General features: G+C 44.4%; 1 protein-coding gene across 3 annotated transcripts in view; it reads right to left on the bottom strand.

Annotated features, from left to right (window-relative positions):
* LOC135214265 (ATP-dependent RNA helicase DDX42-like) overlaps nt 1-24407 on the bottom strand; it is a 61307-nt gene that overhangs the window by 6777 nt on the left and 30123 nt on the right. For all 3 annotated transcript variants that reach the window (XM_064248377.1, XM_064248375.1, XM_064248376.1), the window contains 4 exons: nt 16223-16436; nt 15597-15938; nt 7077-7268; nt 278-436 (listed from right to left, as the gene is read on the bottom strand). In XM_064248377.1, the coding sequence (XP_064104447.1) occupies nt 278-436; nt 7077-7268; nt 15597-15938; nt 16223-16436 (907 nt within the window). The remainder of the gene's footprint in view (nt 1-277; nt 437-7076; nt 7269-15596; nt 15939-16222; nt 16437-24407) is intronic.

Consider the following 24407-nt stretch of genomic DNA (forward strand, 5'->3'; position numbering starts at 1 on the left):
ACATAAGACAGGCTGTTGGTTGTAACCCTTTAGGACTGGGGAACACTGATGGTTGCATATGGATCATGTGTATGACACAACCAGGAAGACTGTAAAAAGCAAACGAAAGGCCATGAAACTATTAAAACAAAGCTAAAAACTTCATAGCAATCTTTTTTTGAGCTGCATATGGAATGCTAGAGGTCATCAAACATCTATGGGTTAAGTGCAATATACAGCAATTCCTTTAAAATCTAGGGCAATAATCATGAAATTTCATGGAAGCTATTCTTCCTACCTGTGTGACATCTTGGTTTGCTTCCCCAAGTTCTCCTTGAACAACACGAACGGGATCAATTAAAACGTCTCTTGCCAGTTTTTCCACTTTTCTCTTGAATGTGGCTGAAAAGAGCAATGTCTGGCGATCTGGTCGAACATGGTCACATATAGATCTCACCTGTAGGAGTTAACAGTGAAAAAACAGTCAATGCCAAAGTTATGCATGTTGCAAGGCAACTCAATCCTTATCAATACTTTTATTTTTATTTTTATTTCCTTATTTCATATGACTGACCTGTGAATGTTCATTACATACTGTATACTGTACTACATAACACTAAAGAAACAAAATGGATAAAAGGAAAGTAAGAGTAGAGTAACTTTAATTCAAATAAAACCTCTGTAAAGATGATATTGTTAAGATACAATAAAGTTTTGTACATACTTACCTGGCAGATATATACTTAGCTATAGACTCCGTCGTCCCCGACAGAAATTCGAATTTCGCGGCACACGCTGCAGGTAGGTCAGGTGATCTACCGCCCTGCCGCTGGGTGGCAGGAATAGGAACGATTACCGTTCTAGAACCAGATTTTCTCTTCCACCTGTCTCCTGAGGGGAGGTTGGGTGGGCCATCAATCGTATATATCTGCCAGGTAAGTATGTACAAAACTTTATTGTATCTTAACAATATCATTTTTGTACATGGAACTTACCCAGCAGATATATACTTAGCTGATTGACACCCTTGGTGGTGGGAAAGAGACAACTATTTACCGAATAGACAGGTAAACAACATACGTTGTAGGTAATAAATAAATAAAACCTTGGTTCCTACTAGATCAGGCGGAAGCCTCCATGGCTAATGCCTAGGAATCTGCTTCGCCTCAAGAGCCTCAGCGAGGATGTGACCTATGGCTAAGAGTTCTTGTGGGTCTGTCGATGGGGTCTTATCCATTTACTCGACAGCGCCTCTTACATGACAATATGCCTATGCCTAGTGGCATAATTAAGGAGCACAACACCGATCCCGATCACCTGATCCTAACACGAGGGTTAGTGCTTAAGTTGAAAAGAGTTATCTACAAACTCCTTTCAAACAACCCAAAGAAAAAACACAACGTTAAATAAAATTTAACTCACTAGTTAAGGATCAATATCTGCTCCCTATCCCAGCAATGTATCCGCAGACACGTATCAACCAAGAGAGAAGGATCCCTCGAAGGTTATCTTGACATCCTTCGGATAATGGGAAGTCAACACAGAGTGCATCTCCCGTATGTGACAGCTAATATGTCCTTATGACATATTGTAGGGAAAGAACAAGAATTCGGAAAAGCTCGCACTTCATGCGCTTTTAATTCTCAGCTGTTTGAAGGAATCATCAATGCACTTCATCAAGTGCTTAGGAGATCACAATGTCTCAAAGAAGGCCAGGGCGTTCTTTGATATAGATCTCTTCTGGGTGAAGCCTGGAGCCTGGCTAGCGCGTGGCAGGCGCCTAGCGCCTGTCTAGCGCCTCGCGCCTGGCTGGAGCCTTGCGCCTGAATGGCGCCTAGAGCCTGGCTGGAGCCTCGCGCCTAGATGGCGCCTAGAGCCTGGCTGGAGCCTCGCGCCTAGATGGCGCCTTGCGCCTGGCTGGCGCCTCGCGCCTGGCTGGTGCTGATTGGCTCCTCCTTCCTGGCTAGCGCCTCGCGCCTGGCTGGAGCCTTGCGTCTGGCTGGTGCCTTGCGCCTGGAAGGCACCTGGAGCCTGGCAGAAGACTTCATGATTACTGTCTATGAGTCTGCATGCCTCAAGAGTTTCAGCGAGGTAGGGACCTATGACTGACAAACCCTTCTGGATCATGTCAATGGGGGCTAGCCCGCTTACACGACAGAGCCTTCTCGGATCGTGCCAATGGGGGCTGACCCACTTACATGGCAGAGCCTTACCTGTATCATATCAATGGGACTAGCCCTCTTACATGACAGAGCTTTAGGTTTCTCTTTACTGGAAGGAGCCTTGCGTCTGGATGGATCCTCAATCCTGACTGGAGCCTAGCCTTGAAGGAGCCTGGCACCTGGATGGCGCCTGGCTGGCTTCTAGAGCCTGGCTGGCTCCTAGACCTGGCTAGGCTCTGGAAGAGCCTAGAGCCTGGCTGCTCCTAGAGCCTGGCTGGCTCCTAGAGCCTGGCTGGCTCCTAGAGGCCTGGCTGGCTCCTAGAGCCTGGCTGGCGCCTCGCGCCTGGCTTGGCTCCTCCACACTTGCTGGAGCTTCGAGCTTGGAAGAGTCTCTAGGCTGTCTGACGATGTCCACATCGGACACTCTTATATCTGTCCGATTTGTTCGCCTCTGGCGCATTTGCGCCAGGTTGGAGGCCCGCTCCTTCTCAGTATCCGACCATGACAGAGTTCCTTGGAACTGTCCGCCTCTGGCGTTTTTCGCCTGTATTGGCATTTGGCGCTTGGCTGGCGCTACATTGTCCGAGAGTCCTGAACAACCACATAGTTTATCAGGAGACTGGAGAAGGGTGGAAGAAATTCTTCCCCTTTGAGCTTTTGGCCCCTGGCAAGGGGAGGTGATTTTAGTCAGCTACACCCAGTAGACGACAGGATATCTAACAACACGAGAGAGAAGAGTCTTCCTCCGAGGAGGATCCTTCGTGAACACTTCTTTTGCTAACGAGATCTCTTCACATGTTGATGAGGTTCCTCGTTGCAGAATCTTCCCTATCCTTGCCCGAAGGAAGGGAAGGAGTCTGGAAGTCGAAGGAGACTCTGAGCTGAAATTGGGCGGAACCCTGATTTCTAGCTCTTATTGTATCCTTCTGAATACCTTCTGGGAAGCATTTTGAGCCCTCATCGCACCCCGAAGACTCTGTAGGCAAACGTTTAAACCATCTCTTCTTCTGTAGATGAAAATGTAAGTACCCTGCCTGCGCAACTAAACTTCTCTCTGAAAGCGTTGCGTCAGGAATAGAGGGATTTATTTCTTTTGCCAGACATACTATGCTGGCAAGAACCCATTGCCGAGTCTCCATTGAATCTGATGCGAGATTCCAATGCACAAAAAATTCACTTGTCTTCTTGGTCGTTTAGGGCTAAGAGAAACAAAGAATTCCTTCATAAACTTCCTCAAAGAAGTCAGATGAGGAGCAGTTCCATTTTGTCGGAACACGGAATCTGTGGCCACAAAAAAAAATCCCATTCGAAGTACATGATATCCTACTCTTGTCGTATTGGGGTATCGTATAAGATCCCGAAGATCTTAATCCTCTGTTATCTCTAATTCCCTTTGTAGAGACAGAGTATGGCCTTTAACTGCGTTCTTTGATAGCAGATATATACATAGGTGATTCTTCCCTCTGAAAGTGAAGAAAAAACCTCGCTATGTGGTTCACAGAGGTATCGGAAGAGGACAGTTTCCTCATTCCCTAACACGATCTGCAGCAATTCTATGTCTTAGCCATGACTATTGTCATTTACCTTGAAAAAACCTCTCATTCATGTCCACTTCTGGTCAGTCTGCACGCGGACAGACTCAGAGTTGAGAGGTTTTATAGGGCCTATTTATAATAGATTCTGATAGAATATCCAGATACTCTTGGAAAAGCCTTACGAAACATGCTGTGAGAAGAAACGTGACTTCTGTGAATCCAACCTCTCTAAGGCCAAAATGAGGCATACATCCTCTCTTCCTTTGACGCCCAATTATCTTAATATCTGTTAAGAATTTATAACTAGGGGAAAAAAGGCTAAAGTTTTATTCCCCTTCTTTAAATTTAAAGATGTCTTATATTGCTACCTCTCTTGGTTCGAGGAAAAAGAAGCAGTCTAAAGGAAGCCTGTTCGTCTTCTACCTTACAAAGAGATCTATGAAGAAGACTTTCCGCAGGTTCTCACAACTCTTTTCAATAAATGTTAGACATACGTTAACAGTTATTATCTTCGATCGAGAAGGTTCTCACGGACATGCAAAATCTTGCATCGAACCTCTTAAGGATCGTTACGTTCCGTGTCTGTTCCCAAATAGGTTCTCTTTTGTTAACGCGAACCGGGGCGAAAAAAGAGATTCTCGATGCTCTTTGCGATATGAGAGAGTCGTGGAATTGGCCTAAGTGATTAAAATAAATCATTTCATCATTCCTTGTAAGCGACCCCTTTTCGATTAAATGGGTAACGAAATCAGGAACGAATCTTGCCGTTACCGAGCCTGCTGTCCGAGAGGCTACTGGACTCTTAGGTTAATAACTCGCTAAAACGAGAAAATATCTTGGATGGTGCTTCTGGCACAATTTGCGCCAGGCTGGCGCTTCCTTCTAGTTCTTTTTAGGTTATGTGCCATAACATCTATGCCTTTATGGTACCCGACATCCTTCACATGTTAATTCCGTTCTTAGTGGGAAAAAACTTTTATATACGTAGTATAGTCCATTCAGGGAACAACTTCTGCCATAAGAGAATGTTTCCCATCCGACTCACCCAACTTCTCTTGAGCAATATCCGAATTTAAAAAGGTTGTGTGCGTTTCTCGAAAGGATGAGAGAATTATATATATCGCGCGGTGCCGTACTAGAATCCTTTATAATACTGTCACATTGTGGTAAACAGCATTAATCTAGGAAACCTTTGTAAGGATACTAGGAATTCTGTAGTTAACCTCGGTATGTGCATAAGACTTGACCATACCGTAGTCTTAAAGTGAATTCTCTACTACATTCATCTTCTCACTAAGCATGTACTCTAATAAGCCATGCTTTCGTAAGCATGAGAGCATTATACAATATAGAGTTTCGCTGCGTTAGATCCTTTAAAAATGTTACCTACGGTAAACAGCATTGAAATGTAATATCTTTCTTATTGAAAGCTTCTTAGCAAAAGGCAGACAATATTTTATTTATGTTTGCTTAACTATCCCCTCAATCCGAGGCTAAAACCACGATTGTTGGGGAGAGACACGGTTATTCATTCCATCCCGCAGGAGAAGAGACATGTTACCGCCCACTCATTACCGACACCTACATGATACTGCGTTGGTGTCTAAGCGATAGCAGTCTCGTTAGCCGACTGGCCTTACTCTTCCAGAGTTGCCAGCTATTCCATTTAATAAAGGAATCTTATAACCTTATTATCGAACTTCAGGAAGTTCTTATAATGCATATCTAAGCGAAACAAGACTTCGATAAATCTAGAAGCTAAGTAGGTGTTGTCTTAACAATCCCTTTAAGCGTAGTCCTTCCTAGGAAATTCCTGGAAGGATACTGGTAATTGAGTTGCTCAGCAAAGAAGTAACTACGGTATGTGCTTATGATTTGCCGTATCGTATTCTCATACAGCAGATACTCTACTACCTTCTTTCCCTGCCGAGGCAGATAGAGAAAGGATATTCAGAGAACGCGCTAGATCACTCCAAACATACATTCTTCGTCTTTTCGGATGTAAGATGAAGAGACGCACTTTTTTAAGGATGCCTTATCAATGGCTATCCTTGGCAGTCTGGGACGTTCTACAGAACCTGCCGAGGGGACGCCTGACCGGTGGGGGTTCTCCCTAACCTTCCTGCGGCTGTCGACTTTCCTCCTCCACTGGGTCTGGGAGTTTGGAAGAGGTCTAGGCCTGGAAGCGCTACGGAGCCGATCAGACGCACCCTCCACTGCACTGGGAACACTATATTCACTTCTTACCTTTTTAGAGCTCTGCCTTTCCTTTCTAGCTCCATCCATTTATCTTCAAATTTGCACATATGAATTTGTAGATTCTGTGGAGTAAGAAGGTGATGAGGATGCAACAACTACTAGAATTGTCAATACTCTAACTGCTCGTTAGTACGAGAGCTCTTAAAGCTTCTAAAGGAAGCGTATCTAGTTATATGCTTTCTGACTTCCTAAAGTAGGAAGTTAGATCTTATATTTCCTTCATCAAGTTTTAACACTTATACACGTATTAGTGAAAAAAAAAAAATCAATATTTCCCCTATTGCAAAATATAAGTGTCTACCGAAAAATTCGGTAGTTTCACGTAATATATTCTTCGAAATTTCGAAGCCAAATTCATTAAAAAGTTAATAAAAGCGTATGCCAAACCAAAGACCCAGTACTTCCCTGCAAAAGACAGCCCAGAAGGTCGATGGCGATGAGAAAACGAAAATCAAGTCAGGAGGTAGCAACAACGTATGTTGACACTACCGCGACAGAGAAAATCTGGTTCTAGAACGGTAATCGTTCCTATTCCTGCCACCCAGCGGCAGGGGCGGTAGATCACCTGACCTACCTGCAGCGTGTGCCGCGAAATTCGAATTTCTGTCGGGGACGACGGAGTCTATAGCTAAGTATATATCTGCTGGGTAAGTTCCATGTACAAAAGCATAAATTGAAACTGAGAAATCAAACTAACTGCAACCCTAATACAATTATAGCAATAGGATCTGAATCAAGGCCTTCAGCTGATCTTCCAAATGCCCAGGTAAAGCTAAAAAATAAATAATCCCTCACCCACTTAATACAGCTTGTGATGAAAGAATCCCTTTACCATGTACATGCTCGTAGGACTGTTTTTTTTCTTTTATTAATTAGTCACATGCTTTTCAGTGCTCAGTAAAATGAAACAGCAACTGAATCATGTAAAATGAAAAAAAACATGAGAGAAAGAGAGAAATATCAATCCCTACATTAAATGCCTATTACTTCCAGTCAAAACATATTCCAGGTAAGTCTATCATTCATATTCAGGCATTACAACAATTAAAGATGAAAATATATAACACACTTGCACTGACAGACTGTCAATGCTTCAACAATTTTCACCAGTACATTTTGCAAATTACAATCCATTGCCTACCTGTGGTTCGAAACCCATGTCAAACATGCGATCTGCTTCATCAAGAACCAGAAAGGTTACTCGCTGAAGATTGGTGGCCTTCATCTTGATCATGTCAATCATGCGGCCTGGTGTTGCTACTACAATTTCTGCTCCAGCTTCTAAAGCCTTACTTTGTTCCCACTTACTACCACCACCATACGCACATACAACCTGCAACATAGTAAAATACTTGGAGTGATACCTTAACACTATAAAGCATGACAAAAATGAACTTTCATGCAGCCTGTAGTATAGAATAGCATAGCATCTTAAAAAATGATGAAGCAAAGAGTTACTGGTAAATAAGTAGTACTGTAAACTCCTTGTAAATTATATTATCTAATACATCTTTTGTTAAATATAAACATCCTGATTGATCAATACAAACTTCAGCCTTTTATATCAATACACCTTTAGAACAAGCTGGTTCAGTCAACGAAACTTGGTAACAAAGTATGTGATTACTAATGTGCGAGTAAAATAGAATGGGTACCATCCACACACTAGTTCTTTTGGTCACAGAGACAATGCAGGGCCATGGTACAAGGCTTCAGGTTTCTATACCTGAACTTTATGAAACAGTGCAGCATAATATCAGAAGTGACTTTAAAAACAGTACCCTTGATATAACTGGCAAAAGAACAAGTCATCATCTGAATCCACTTTACCTAACAGCTCCAAATAAGTAGAGACCTCATTAACATTCCATAAGTGAGAAGTATTTTATGGCACATACGCATGGATAATGCACCACCCACATGTGGAGCAAGAAAATTTGAGCACTTTAGAAATTGACAAGGCCTAAAAAAGTCCATTTTAACCTAAGAGAAGTTTCTCCTTATAAAGACTTCTGTGGCAGAATAAAAACAAGATAATTATTTGTAAATATGAAAAAAGTACCTTGAGACCCCTAAACTTCTGGGTCCAGATTTTAATGGTATGGTACTATTGTTATTATCCACGAGAAGATGCCAGGACCAACCAATCATTGACATATTGACAATAATATATCCTCCACAAATACACCCAAGCAAACATCAAGGTGAACACACATGAACATCTATGAAACAGTCAGAAGCAAAGACCTCTAAATTGGAGTTCTGATGGGTGGGTATATGGAAATATAGATCCTTCAGATCTATTGAAATAATGAAGTTGCCCTTTCAGACGTAATCCAGCACCGACTGTGTGGATTACTTGAAAATAAATATTCAGGCATCTTATGATTAATCTGATGTAATGAACAATTGACATCTTCATACAAACCCATTAATCCTAAGGAACTAAGGCAACATCGTATCCTGCACTCATTCAACAAAATTGAGTGAATGTGCTCTTTACAGGATAATGGGGCAATGGGATGAGTTCTGTATAGATTCAGGCATCTTATAATTAGTACTGGATTTGTATGAACAGTTATTTAAACATTAAACATACTTAACTTTTTCAGAACCATGAAATTGTCAAATACACTTAAAAATTTTCATTTACTGTATTAATGAGAAATACCCAACAACTACTTTTACTTTCTGACATTTCCAAAATGACATTGTTATGATACAATAAAGTTTCATACATACTTACCTGGCAGATATATACATAGCTATAGACTCCGTCGTTCCCGACAGAATTTCAAATTTCGCGCACTCGCTACAGGTAGGTCAGGTGATCTACCGCCCTGCTCTGGGTGGCAGGACTAGGAACTATTCCCGTTTTCTAATCAGATTCTCTCTTCCACCTGTCTCCTGCGGGGAGGCTGGGTGGGTCTTCAATTGTATATATCTGCCAGGTAAGTATGTATGAAACTTTATTGTATCATAACAATGTCATTTTCATACATTCAACTTACCTGTCAGATATATACATAGCTGATTGACACCCTTTGGTGGAGGGCAAGAGACAGCTAACTAACTGACTAGACAGGTAAACAACATATGTTGTAGGTATAAATAAACCTTAGTTCCTACCTTCTTAGATGGAAGACTTCGTGGCTACTGCCCAGGAGTCTGCTTCATCTCAAGAGCCTTAGCGAGATAGTGATCTGTGGCCAAGAGTTCTTGTGGATCTGTCGATGGGGTCTCTTCCACTTACTCGACAGAACCTAACTGGCGTTTGTCAATGGGAGCACATCCGCTTATATGACAACACGCATTTTATTTAAGGAGCACACAACCAATCCCGATCACCCGATCCTAACCCGTGTTAGTTCTAAGATTGCCTAGAGTTATCCCCAAACTCTTAGCAAACAACACAAACTCGAAACTCATACATACAAAAATAACAAATTTTTTGTACCCCTCTAATAGTCATATGTCACTCGATTTTCAAATGAAGCGAAGTGAAGGCCGCTTGTGCGACAACTGACACTCCCATACACCGAAAACACGAGAACACATCCGACAAGAGGGTTACGTACACAATTTAAGGATTGGTGCTTTCTCCTTTACCCAGAACCGTCTGTGCTGACACAAACGGACCTAAAGAAAAACATTTATCATACGTAACTCGCACGTCTTTTAAATAATGGGATGCAAACACAGAGTTGCATCTCCAATAAGTTGCGTCCAAAATGTTCTTGAGTGACATATTTCTTTGGAACGCCACAGAGGTTGCGATTGCCCTAACTTCGTGGCTCTCACTCTTAAAAGATTAAAAAAGAATCATCTGGACAATTTCTTATGAGCTTCTGTGATAACACTTCTAAAAAACAAAGAAGGCTAAGGCGTTCTTGGACATTGCTCTCTTGGGGTCTTTCACTGAGCACCAAAGACCTTTTTGCGAACCCCCCAACTGCTTCTTCCTGTCCAGATAAAATTTTAGAGCTCTAACTGGGCAAAGGGATCTTTCTGCCTCTCTGCCCACCAAACTAGAAAGTCCTTTCACTTCGAAGCTCCTGGGCCAGGGATTCGAAGGGTTTTCATTTTTGGCAAGAAAAAGTGACTGAAATGAACAAATTGCAGTCTCCTTTGAAGCCAACTCTTGATTCAAGGGCGTGCAACTCACTGACTCTTTTTGGCCGTTGCAAGAGACATCAGAAACAAACACTTTCTAGTGATGTTACGAAACGAAGCAGTGTGAAGTGGTTCGAATTCCTCTGATGATAGAAATTTAAGAACCACATCTAAGTTCCAGCTTGGAACCTTAGGTTCAGTGATTTTGATGTTTCGAAGGAACGAATGAGGTCGTGCAAATCCTTATCATTCGTTAGATCTAATCCCCTGTTTCTAAAGACTGCTGAAAGCATACTCCTGTACCCCTTAATAGTCGGGTACCGATGAGTGCGACTTTTGTCTCAGAAACAGAAGGAAAATCTTGGCAATTTCGGTCACAGAGGTAACTGGAAAAGAGGACAGCTTCTTCGACCTACACCAGTTTCTGAAAACTTCCCACTTCGATTGGTACACTCGCCTAGTAGATGATCTGCGGGCTCTAGCAATTGCGTTTTGCTGCCTGGCTGACGCCTCGAAAAACCCTCTCGCTCTGACAAGTCTTTCGATAGTCGAAAGGCAGTCAGAGCAAGAGCGGGTAGATTTTGATGGTACCTCTCGAAGTGGGGTTGTTTGAGCAGATCTATTCTGTTTGAAGAGATCTGGGGAAGTCCACCGTCCATTCCATCACCTCTGTGAACCAAATTTGAGCTGGCCAATACGGAGAGCAATCAGAGTCATCTTGGTTCCTTCGGACGCCACGAATTTTCTGACTACTTCCCCAGTATCTTGAACGGGGGAAAAGCGTAAACGTCTATCCCTGACCAGTCCAGGAGAAAGGCGTCTGTTGCATAAGCCCGGGGATCTTCCACCAGGGCACAAAATGTTTCTATCCTCTTGGAGAGGAATGTGGCGAAAAGATCTATTTGAGGCTTCCCCAAGGAGCCAAAGGCTCTGACAGACTTCTGAGTGGAGTGTCCATTCTGTGGGAAGGACCTGGAACCTCCTGCTCAATCTGTCCGCTCTCACATTCCTCTCCCCTTGGACAAACCTTGTTAGAAGCACTACCTTCCTTTGGTTCGCCCAAATCAGTAGATCTCTTGCCAGCTCGTACAGAGCAAAAGAGTGCGTCCCTCCTTGTTTCTTGACATAAGCCAGAGCTGTCGTATTGTCTGAATTTATCTGTACGACTTTGCCTCTGACTATGTGTTCGAAGCTCTTTAGCGCCAGGTGAATTGCTAAGAGCTCCTTGCAATTTATGTGCCATGACACCTGTTCTGCCGACCAGGTGCCTGACACTTCTTTGGATCCCAATGTTGCCCCCCAGCCCGACTCCGAGGCGTCTGAAAACAATGTCAGGCTTGGGTTCCGTACTTGCAGGGACACTCCTTTGTTTTCCTTTAATGGAATCAACCACCACTTCAAATGATGTTTTATTTCTTCCGAGATTGGAAACGTGTCCGAGAGCTGACCTGTCTTCCAACTCCAACTTCCTTCTTACGAAGAACTGAAGCGGTTCGAAGATGTAATCTTCCTAGGAGAAAGAACTGTTCGAGCGAGGAAAGGGTTCCCAGAAGGCTCAGCCATTCCCTCGCTGAAGTGCGCTCTTTCCCTAGAAAGTTCGATACTGTGGCACAGCCTTTCTTTATTCTCTCTTGAGATGGAAAAACTCGAAAACCCCGAGAATCCATCTGAATCCCCAGATAAACCACGTTCTGGCTGGGGATCATCTGAGACTTCTCGAGGTTCACGATCAATCCAATGATTTTGTCAATTCCAGTGTTGTTGACAGGTCCTCCAAACACTGCTTTTGCGACCTGGCTCTGATGAGCCAGTCGTCCAGGTACAGGAGACGTTTATCCCTTTCAAATGTAAGTGTCTTGCTACATTTTTCATCACGTCTGTGAAGACTTGAGGAGCCGTGGACAGGCCGAAACACAGGGCCCTGAACTGATAGATTCTTCCTTCGAACATAAATCGAAGGTACTTCCTCGACGAATGGTGGATCGGGATGTGGAAGTATGCGTCCTGAAGGTCTAGGGACGCCATCCAATCCCCTTGCCGCAGCGCTGCAAGGACTGAAGCAGACGTTTCCATGCTGAACTTCTGTTGTTCGACGAATTTGTTCAGCGCACTTACGTCCAGTACCGGTCTCCATCCCCCCGAGGCTTTTGCTACAAGAACAAGCGATTGTAAAACCCCGGGGAGTTGCAATCCAGCACTAGCTCTATTGCTCTTTTGTCCCACATCTGTTCCACCATCTGACGAAGAGTATCCATCAGAACAGGGTCCCTGTATCTGGCGGACAATTCCCTCGGTGATGTTGTCAAGGGAGGAATGTCCTTGAATGGGATGCGAGACCCCTTCTTGATAATCGACATCGTCCAAGGATTCGCTCCTATGTCTTCCCAGGCTTTCGCAAAAGAATGTAACCTGGCTCCTACGGGTGTCTGGAGGACAGAATTCTCACTTCCCTTTCTTAAGGGACGGAAGGAAGACCTGCCCCTCTTTTCGGTTGACTTCCTTCTGGCGATCGATCTAGTTGGAAGACCTCCTCGAAAGGGCTGCTGCTGAGCTGGGCGAGCCACTTTCTTTTCCTCACTAGCCACAGGCCTATTCTTCCTTGAGGATTGTCTAAGGAGATCCTGGGTGGCCTTTTCAGTCAGAGAATGCGCGATAATCCTTCACCAACTGCGAGGGAAAAAGGTGTTCAGAGAGAGGCGCAAAACAATGGCAAGGCGGCTCTCTGCGAAGGAGAGACGGCCTTCGTGAGGAAAGCACTGTGAACCGCCCTCTTCTTTAAAACTCCTGCACCGAAGAGGGAGCATACCTCAGCCGATCCATCCTGAACAGCCTTATCAATGCAGGCGAGGATGCTATTTAGGGTTTCTGGGTCGAGTTGTTCCTTTTCCTGAGATTTCTTGGCCAGAACCCCAAGGGACCAATCTAAGAAGTTAAAAACTTCTAAAGTGTGAAAAAGTCCCTGAGGAGGTGGTCCGTTTCCGAAAGCCCCCATGTTACCTTCGCTGCATTCAAGGCGTGCCTTCTCGACGAATCCACCAAACTCGAGAAGTCTGATTCAGCTGAAACGGACAGAGACAATCCCATATTCTCTCCCGTTTCGTACCAAATGCTCTCCTCCTGTAAGTTTAGCGGGAGGCATACAAAAGAAAGACCGTCCTTCCTAACTCCTTCTTCTTCTTGAACCAGGAGTCAAGAGATTGTAGAGCCCTCCTCATAGATATAGCAGGCTTCATTTTAAGGAAAGAGGAAGACTGTGTTTTCGTGCTCGAAAACAGAGAGCGTGGAGAAGGGGGAGCACTGGCGTCAAAGAGTCTCTATATTCCTCCAATAGAAGGGACGAAAGAACTTTATAATTAGAAGATCCTTCCTTCATTTCGTCCTCCGAGGCATCTTCTGGGTTGATAGGCTCGGAAGGAGAAGGCTCCCTTCTTTCTTCTGACTCTTCTCTTACTCTCTTACGAGTGTCAGGCTCTTCATACGAGGAATGCGCCTGGTGTACAGCAGGAGTATCTCGCCTGGGAGGAGTAACGTGTTTGGAATACTCCTGGCGCTTGGCAGGCGCAGAGCGCCTCGAATACTCCTGCTTCTAGTAGGCGCATTTTGTTCAGAATACTCCTGGCGCGTGGTAGGAGTATTAAGTTCAGAATACTCCTGGCGCCTGGGAGGAGTATAAGCTTCGGAATACTCCTGGCGCCTGGGAGGAGTATTAAGTCCAGAGTACTCCTGGCGCCTGGGAGGAGTATAAGCTTCGGAATACTCCTGGCGCCTGGGAGGAGTATTCAGTTCAGAATACTCCTGGCGCCTGGGAGGAGTATCTAGGCCCGACGACTCCTGGCGCCTGGTAGGAGCACGTCGTTCCAAATACTCCTGATCCTTAGAATGCGTCTGATGGAGTATTGATTCGGTAGGCGCTTTCCGTCTCACAAGCGCTCTACTCCTAACAGGATCTTCCTCTTCAGCTAACTCTTGGCGCTTGATTGAAGATCTTGAATGTTGTACTGGCTCGTTGCGCCTACTCGGAGCCTGGCTTCTGGTTGGCGCCCTACTCTTGACAGGAGTAACTTCCTTTCTTACTTCTCTCCTGTCTAACGCATTGCTCTCCCCAGAGATGGCCGCTTGTGCGACAACTCCCCTGAAGGATGCGTCGCGCCCGACAGGAGATCAGTATTTAGATCTTTTGATAGGAAGCCTATCATCCTTCTTACGAGTAGGCTCCTTATAAAGAGTTCCTACTAACGAGCTATTGCTCTTGCATATTCATCAATATTCTCCTGGTTGAGGAGTCTTTCGAACCAGGAGAGGGAGATCTGGAAGGCGCTCTAGGATCCCTTCCAGACCCAGAGTCTGAATGTATTCTCGCCTTCTTAATTACCGAAGGCGCTCCTTCTTCAGAGAAGCGTTCGGGACTCGAATTGAGTTCATGCTCTTTCATACTCCTCTTCAGCGGACGGGAAAGTTTCGACTCCTTCCATCCTCTTCTCGGAGAAGGCGAACTAGACGAAGAAAAGCACTCTCGAAGGACGCTTTTCCTATAGCGGTCCTTGGCATTATTTGATATGCTCGATTCTGCCGAAGGGACGCCTGATCGTTCGGGATTCTCCACAACCCCCGTACGGCTTTCGACATCCTTCTCCTCCGGGCCAGGGAGCTTGGAAGAGGTCTAGGCCTGGGAGCGTCGCAGAGACGACCAGACGCCCCTCCACTACACTGGGGACACTAATATCACTAGCGAAACCACATTCACTTTCCTTACCTTCCAATGCTGCGACCTTTTCCTGCATTTTCTGAAGGGAAGCTCTAAGTTCTGCTATTTCCGAAGCAGAACTAGAGGGATTAGTAATTTGTGAACGGGCTGAAACAGAATGGGCATGATTATCAGAGGAAGAAGCTACAGAACTAGATAGTAAATCATGAGAAGCAGACATTCTGCGGGTTTTATAAGCCGCCTTCCTCTCTCTATCTTTCTCTAACTTCTTCAAGTAAGAAGTTAGATTCTTCCACTCTTGTGCACTCAATTTCTCACACTCGTCACACGTATTCTCAATCGAGCATTCAGCCATTCTACACCCACTACAAGTAGTGTGAGGATCTACCGAAGCTTTCGGAATCCTCACCTTACAGCCCTCATTCACACACACTCTGAAACTAACACTAGAGTCAGACATATTCACGAATTCCAAAAACCAAGTCCAAAAAAAACAGTCCACGATAGCGGAATGCAAACAAACGATCCAAATACGTCACAAATATCAGCGAGAGATGATCAAAAGCTTTGCGAAAAACGAATTCTAGTCAGGAGGAAGTAACAACAATGTTGATACCGCCGGCGACAGAGAGAATCTGATTAGAAAACGGGAATAGTTCCTAGTCCTGCCACCCAGAGCAGGGCGGTAGATCACCTGACCTACCTGTAGCGAGTGCCGCGAAATTTGAAATTCTGTCGGGAACGACGGAGTCTATAGCTATGTATATATCTGACAGGTAAGTTGAATGTATGAAAACTACAATTGTCTACTAACCGCAAACCCATATGACAATCTTTACGTACCTGAATGTTGTATACTTTTCCAAATCTCCGTGCTTCAGTGTAAATCTGCTGTGCCAACTCACGAGTAGGAGCCAGGATAAGTCCAATAGGCCCTTCATCTGGTGCCAATTCCCTTTGATCCATTATATGAACCAACATTGGCCATATAAAAGCTGCAGTTTTACCGCTGCCAGTTTTAGCAATGCCAATGGCATCTCGTCCACTCAGAGCAATGGGCACAGCCTGTGACTGAATTGGTGTGGGTTGTGTGTACTCAGATTTACGAATGGCCTTCATGAGGGCCTCATCAAAACCAAAATGACCAAAACTTGTGACAGGCTTTGGTGCATCAAAACCAGTTACCTGAAAATACAGAAAAAGAAAATAGGTCACTTTTATTCTATAATGGTAAACAGGAAAAGTATACAGTATTCAACTTAACTGTAATCTGCACTCTGAAACTCCCAAATATAATCTCCTGCAAATCACTATATATTCACATCCCATAAAATACATACATATGAATATTCAGAATAAAAAAACATCATGCAAAATTCAAATGAACTGAAATTAACCTAAAACTTTAACATTTACTAAGCATGAACAAATGGAACAATGAATACTTCACTAAAAAGATACACACACACCTTTATTCCCAGTTTTATTCTTAAATCTTGTGCCTGAATAGGTGAAAGAGCAGCTATGTCTTCATGTTCCTGATAAAAGTTTTTCGTAAATTCAGAGTAAGTAATATTTGAATGATCAATTGGAGGAAGAGGGTCAATATATTTGGGTTTCTTTGGTGCTATGGGATTGCCATCTTCGTCATATTCAATCTCATCATCGCTCTCTTCTTGTTGCCTGTAATAATTGAAATATATATACTTCTACACCCACATGAATTATAAACATTCAAGAAATTTTTTGACAAAATATGACATACCCTAAAATGACTTTAAATTCAATATATACAGGAAAACATCCTACAGCTCAAAGATTCTGCCAAAAATACCAAATTTGTAACTAATTTGTATTTTTCATAACTAACAAACCTGAGGTCTTAACATTAGGATTTACTAGCGCCAAGCTGGAAACCGGTAGAATTAAAATTACACTTGTGAGATCTAGGAACTATTGGCATCTATACCAGGTCACGGGGCATGTATACCCAGAATGCCCACGGCTACCTGTGACCCACCAGTTATATTTCTAACCCAGTTTAGACTGCTAGAGGGGTGGTTCGAGGTGGGCCTTTACCTGTTAAGACCTCAGGTTTGTTAGTTATGACAAAATACAAATTAGTTACAAATTTGGTATTTGTTCATATACGGAACAAACCTTCGGTCTTAACATTAGGATAGACTTACATATTGGAGGGAGGTAAGTCTCTACAACCAACTGGGAGTTTGCCACCTTATCCATTTCTGAATATATAGGGAAATTCTAAGAGAATGGACAATGAACCTAGAACCAAAGATATAAGCGAATCTATTGGTTTCCCTCACTGGGTGCTGATACCATTCTATGGTTTACTCTTGTCCCTTGTAACTGGATCCACCCTCACCCCTCTCTTCCCTATTATCTAGAGGGGTGTGTTGATACTGAAAAGTATATCATAACCTAAGATAGCTTCACAGTATGGCTGACCACCTCACCTGCATCTAGTCCGTTCCAGCACATGACGGTACTCTCCTTCATATTGCCCGTAGTTAAAGGAGTAGGAAGAAAGTAGTAAAGAAAAAAAGACCAGTCATCCCATTCATTCTACTTTCATACCTTCATCTTAGACTAGACGCAAACTGACCCGCCAGGGGCACTGGATGAGCTATATCACTTGTTGGGCCGCCACCACTGGACCCACGGAAAAAGTGTCCAAGGATCTATGGGCAATGTCTTTCAAATAAAATGAGGTGAAAGTTGTTTGGCGTTTCCACACACCAGCTTTCAGAATTCTATCCACAGACATGTTCTTCTTAAATGCCAGAGAAACACTCAAGCCCCTGATGTCATGAGCTCTAGCTCCCACCTGGCTATCTGACCCTCTATCTTCTGCCATATAGCATCCTCTGATCGTCTCCTTAGCCAAAAACGATATTGTATTCCTGGACACTTCCTTCTTGTTCCGTCCTGTACCTACAAACAACCTCCGGCACCCCGGCCTGAGGTGCCTTGTTCTCCTTAAGTACTCCCTTAGTGCCCTGACGGGGCACAGAAGCATCTCATCTTTGTCATTGTCTACAAAGTCTGCCAAGAAAGGTATGGTAAAGGAGTCGAATCTGCTGTCTACTATTGCTGGGTTTTGGTCTTGGCCACGAATTCTGGGAGGCAAACTCAAATACCATTGACCTCCAACCTCGCGAGTGCTTTATGAGATATGACAGGCCATGTAGCTCCCCCACCCTTTTGGTTGAATCCGAGGGCCAATAAGAAAGACTGTCTTCAGGGTCAGGCTCCTATCCGTGGACTGCCTTAGTGGTTCATAGGGGGGTTTTGTCAGACTAAACAGTACCATGGTCAGATCCCAATCTGGGGCTTTTAGCTCCTTTGGTGTGCATGACTGCTCAAAGCTCCTCATCAGCATGGCCAGCTCCCATGAAGACGAAATGTCCACTCCTTTCATTCGTAAGACTGAGGCTAGAGCCGCCTGTACCCCCTTCACTGCAGATACAGACATATGCTTTTCTGTTCTGAGATACTATATCAGAAAGTCTGCTAACTGCTGAATAGTGTACCGAGTGGAGACAGGTTCCCTCTACGACACCAATCACAGTATGCTGACCACTTTCCTTGGTATACTGTCGCAGATGATTTTCTGATATTTCCTGCCATCTGAGTTGCTGCTTTCTGCGAAAACCCTCTCGCTCGGAGGAGATACTTGACAGTCTCCACCTGTGAAGCAATAAGGACTTCACCGACTGGTGGTACCTCTCCATGTGCGGCTGGACACAGTAGGTTGCTCCATGGGGGTAACTCTCTCGGCACATCTAACTAGGAGTTCCAGTAGGTCTGGAAACCACTCTGCCTTCGGGCCATAACGGAGCTACCAGGGTCATCTTGAGGTTCTGAGACCGCATTACCTGTTCAGAACCTGACGGATTAGACAAAATGGAGGAAATGCGTACACGTCCAGATTGTCCCAAGGGTGTTGTAGCGATCTTCTGCTACTGCCTCTGTGTCTGGCACTACCGAACAATACACTTCCAACTTTTGTTGTACCTGGTTGCGAATAGGTCTATGATCGGTCCTTCCCACACATGAGCATCCTGTCCACTACTGTTGGTGCAGGGACCACTCCGTTCCCAGAATTCTGATCCCTGCGGCTCAACTTGTCGGCCACTATGTTTCTTTTCCTGGAATATACCTGGCCCTGATGTCTACCAGGTTCTCTACAGCCCACTGATGAAGTTGAACTGTCATCACATGTAACTGCCGAGAAACTAGGCCTCCTTGCTTGTTTATATAAGCTACTACTGTGGTGTTGTCTGACATCAATACCACTGAGTGTCCCTTTACTCTCTCCCTGAATTCCTGTAGAGGTAGAAACGCTGCTTTTAACTCCAGCACGTTTATATGAAGTTATCTGTCCTTGCAACTCCATTTTGCTGACACCATCAACTCCTCCATATGGGCTCCCCAGCCTTCTAGGGACGCATCCGAGAAACAGTAAGAGGTCTGGAGAGGATTGTGAAGGGGGACACCCACTGTCAGATTGTCGTCGTTCACCACCCCTACAGCAAGTCTTTCCTCACTTCTGCCGACAAGGGGAATTTGCTCGTACGGGTGATCTACTATTGGTGACCAAAACTCCCTTCATCCTCCATTGTAGGGTGGACCGAAGGTGTAGCCTTCCTTGTGGTACTAGCTTCTCCAGGGAGGTTAGGATTCCCAGCACCACCTGCCACTGTCTTGCTGGCTGTGTCTGTTTTCCCAGAAAGGCATTCACCACTTGTTTCCATTTCTCTATTCTTGGTCTGTCGGGAATACTTTGGCTTCTGTTGTGTCTATCACCATTCCCAGATACTCCAAACGTTGACTTGGATCCAACTGCGACTTCTCCTGATTTATCACAATACCCAGGCTGTGACAAAGCTGCAGGAGGGTCGCCCTGTCCTGAGAAATTTCTCCCTGGACTTTGCTATCACCAGCCAATCGTCCAGATACCTTATTAGCCTGATCCCTGAGCATGCGCCCACATCGACACGAGAGTGAACACTCTTGTAAAAACTTGAGGAGACGTTGTCAATCCGAAGCACAGGACCTTGAATTCGAAAGCTTTCCATGCAAGACTGAAGCGGAGAAATTTCCTTGAAGACTGATGGACTGGTATCTGCTGAAAGTATGCGTCTTTTAGGATCGACTGGTCAGCATAAAGTCCCCGATCCTGACTGCTTGTAGAACCGTTTTTGGAGTTTCCATCTTGAAACTGGTTCTTATAAACAGATTCAGCGTTGACAGGTCTATTACTGTCCTCCACTCCCCGTTGGCTTTGGGTACCAGGAAAATCCTGCTGTAGAAGCCTTTTGACGGACTGCATACTTGTTCCACAGCTCCTTTTTTCATCATCTTCTTCACTTCGTCTGCAGAAATAATGGCCTTCTGAGATTTGTGGGCATAAGCGACGTGGGGTAATGGCTGATCTGTCAGGGGCGGGGGGTTTACCTCGAACGGGATCAAGTACCGATCCTGAGAACATCCACCACCCACTGCTCTGCCCCTAGTTCCTGCCACACCTTCCGGTGATTTGCCAGGCAACAACCCCCCACTGGTGTGGCCGAGTGATGGGAGGTGCCCATCCTATCTTCTTGAGCCTCTCCCTCTTCCCCTACTGCCCCTCCCTCTGTTGTTTCTATTGTGAAAGGGCCGATGAGTTAGCCTCTTTGGGGAGGAGGGTCTTGTGGCTCTATTAGGGATGTTATGTCTCACTGTCTTCTTTCGAGACATTTGCTGCTGTCTTCCCTCCAAAGGAGTAGTTTGGCGCTATTAGAACGTTTTTATTTCCCTAACTGCCTGCTGCACCAACCTATCGTTAGTATCCATCCTTCTTCTATCTATCGCCTCTTCCAGTATGACCTCTAGCAACAGCAGTTGCGACTCCAAGATATCTCCATTCCTCATCGCTAACAGGGAATCCAAATCCACATTGCGGCTTAGTCTAGCCAACGCTGCATCTCTCCTCATTAGCAGGATATTTGCCCAAACATTGGCACTTAAGTTTGTCAGGTAAGTCCAATCGCCTGGAACCGACTGTAAGTAATCTAATGAATAATGATTCATCCACTACTTTTCTTGTTACTTCCGAGGATGCAATCTTCGCCACTGCTGTTGACAAAAGATCTAACCAAGAAGCAGCCTGAAAGACAGAAGAAGCTGTTGCTTCTAACGTAGCAGCCTCTTGGTACGTCATCGAAGGGCACTCCATTTTAAACCTGATCAAGGTTAATCCAGGCCTTAATCTTACAACATTAGGGTTCACTTGTCTAGACAGCAAAGGGACCTTCGGTGTCGTATAATATTTCCTTTGCTTTATCATTGGAGGGGGAATAAATTTAAATGATCTATTAGATCTTAAGGAATCATCCCTTCCTGCAATCTTTGCGTTTACGTGTTGTAAGACCAAATCCGCATGACTCGAACAAGGCAATTCATACGACACCTTGGTATCCCTTTTTAATCCAAATGCCATGTCAATTCCAGGCGGAAGCATACTGGCCGGTGTTTCTGTCTTCTCCGAAAGGTTATTGAATTGACGAATCAAATCAATCACCTCTGCATACGAGGCCAGAAACTCTTAGTTTTCTCCTTCCTCCGGCTCTAATGTACCATTCTCCGTCACAAGGGATGTTGTCTCGCCGCTATCTTCTGACAGACGGCCCGGAATTCCACGGCCGCCTGCCCCTACGGCCGCGGTATCTTTGATCTTTGCTGGCCGCCGTTGGCTCGATCCCGGATAGTCAGCAGGGGAACGAGAACGCCTCACTCTTTCTCTGCTCCAGATCTAGAGCGAGAATCTCGTCTAGATCTCCAAGATGAAGGCTCCTTAAGACAGATATAACTCCGTCTCTATTAGTATTGGTATCGTTTATGAGCGTCGGAGAACTCGGCCTCGACCTTTCATCCAGACGGACACTGCCTTCCACGAACGTATCCGCCGAGGTTGCCAACTCCCTATTTTTTGTACTTTTAATAGGAGCCTTATCGTCCTTCGTACGTATTTTGAATGGCCTTACGGGCGAAACTGGGACCTGCATTCTATCCTCTGCTGCACCTTTCGCCGCCAACGTCGATTTTACCAGCGGTATCGTAGTATTTGCGATCCGAACTGGCAAAAACTCCGCATTGGCCGCTAGTCCGTCGGCCGTCACCTCTCTCGCTTGTTCGGATTCATGCGAACGGCTTCGTCTGCTAACCTTGTGCTTAGTAGCCACTGACTTCCCGACCTTCCTGCTGACTTTGATATGACAGTCTTGGTCTGAAGCTGAAGAAGAATTGATTCTTCTCCTCTTAGCCCGAGGATCAGTCACGAACTCCCGAATCCTCCTCCAACGCTTGACTGGCGCTCGCCGTGACGTTATCGGACTTAGCGATGACACCAAACTAGAGGAAGAAGACGAAGAAGGCGATTCAGACTTTTTCTTTTTGTCTCTCTTATCCATTCTCTTCTCTATATCCTGTAATTTCTGCATTACAGTTTGCATTGTCGAGTCAGAAGGCGTATTAGAGTCTGGGTGCAGCGAAATAGGCCGAGAAGCAGTCTGTAACGTCATCACGCCTGCCATATCGGTGTGTGACGTATGTTGTGACGTCATCCCTCTCGTAGGGAGAGACTGAGAGGTTTCTGCTGGCAACAGCACGTTTGCTGCCAAACTACCTCCCACGTTCTGCATCTCTGTAAACACTGAGTTTGATGGCGTAGCCGCGGCATTAATTCCCATAAATTGCAAGCCAGGGGGATGAGGAATATTCAGCGCTGCCGGACCCTGCTGGAACCGTGACGCCATATAATGCGCAAGCAAACCATCCAAGGTTGGTACGCCTGGTAGGCCTAGTGCTGACCACGTACCATCCAACCTATGCGCTTGGGGAGCAGGAGCCTGGAACAAAGATGGCGGTTCTCCCCCTCTACTTGCTGGGAACAAAGGAGAGTGCATATTATTCATAAAGTTACCCAAGGCCCCTCCTGACGTTTCCGATACTGAACCGCTAGGAGAAACCGAAGGGGTATGAGACAAATCAAAAGCAGGTGGAGAAACATATGGAGCAGCCTGGTTTATTGCCGATACAAAAGAAGCCAGTAAGGTTTGGTCATCCAAAGATGGCGTCACCACCTTCCTTTTGTATTGGCTTTTCTCATAGAACTTTTTCCACTGTTCCACCGACCAACCGCGACAAACAGAACATGGATTAGTAATCGTACATACGTTTTCCCTGCACCTACTACACGTTGGATGAGGATCCCTCGACACCGAAGTTAGGAATCTAGAACATGGAAAGTCACTGACTCCTGGGCATTTCCTTTGTCTCCTCTTCGAAACGGCAGACGATCCCGATGCTGAGGCAAAATTCTCCATCATACCACTTATACACTCTCCACTCACACTGAGCACACTCAGAGAAAGAAAAGGTAATAAGAAATGAAAAATGAAATGGATAAAAAATGGGCAAACTGAAAAACCGGCTTTAAATCAGATAGACAGTAACACGTCTTATCTTAAAGGCGGTAGGAAAATAACTGGTCGGTCACAGGTAGCCGTGGGCATTCTAGGTATACATGCCCCCGTGACATTGGTATTAGATGCCAATAGTCCCTGGATCTCACAAGTGTAATTTTAATTCTACCGGTTTCCAGCTTGGCGCTAGTAAATCCTAATGTTAAGACCGAAGGTTTGTTCCGTATATGAACAAATGGAGATTATCATCATTTGCTGCGCTAAGCAATAAAAATTTGGTAGACAAAGTAACAGTAAAAAAATAATTTTATCTAACTTTACGCTATAATTTCAAAAGTGCCTGGAAAAGCTATTGCCACCACTTACACAACACAAAAATATGAATAATCCAATGTTTTATCAGTTACCACAGACTAAAGGTGCTGCATTATTTACTTGTAGTAAAATGAAACATATTATGAGTTTGGGTACTGCCAACCCTGCAACAGTTGAGAATTTCAACTCTGTGTTTTAGGTCACTTGTCCTTCCTTTACTAGAATACTTTCTCTTTTAGAGTGGTTTGTGGTGGTAGGTTTCTATTTCCTAACATTACCTGTTATGATTAGACCAATTGATCCCTAATCATCATTTCCTATTGAGAGCAATCAAATTTGCTGAACACCAGCACTAACATACATTAAATGTGCCTCGCTGTGAAACTTCTCAGTTCTAGAAATAAAACTGAGATCTGCTCACTATGAGTTAGAAATGGCAAGTAGTTTAGTTCGGGTTCCATCTGAAATCAAGTGAAAAAAAAGTTAAAATGCTCTACTGACTACTATACTTTGTTTAAAGCTCCACTCAATCATCACCACAGAATGAGTTAGCCGTTATTCCTATATACTACTGCATACTCTTTTCAGTGATCACAAAGGCTATTCCATATGAAACTTGTTTTAAACTTTCAATACGAAGGCTAGCTAATACAACTATATTATTTATACCTAAAACTATTTAGGATAGACTAACCTACTTTAATGAATTGGTATAATTCTATAAATTATGTGAAAATCTACTGTACTTATTTTACTAAATATATTCTGTCACCTGCTCTTAATTAGACTACTTCATCACCCTGTATGTTTTTTGCACTCCATGTAAAGTTTCTCTAAATGAAATACTCCA

This window comes from Macrobrachium nipponense, chromosome 45, assembly GCF_015104395.2.
Source record: "Macrobrachium nipponense isolate FS-2020 chromosome 45, ASM1510439v2, whole genome shotgun sequence".
In the NCBI taxonomy this organism is placed as follows: domain Eukaryota; kingdom Metazoa; phylum Arthropoda; class Malacostraca; order Decapoda; family Palaemonidae; genus Macrobrachium; species Macrobrachium nipponense.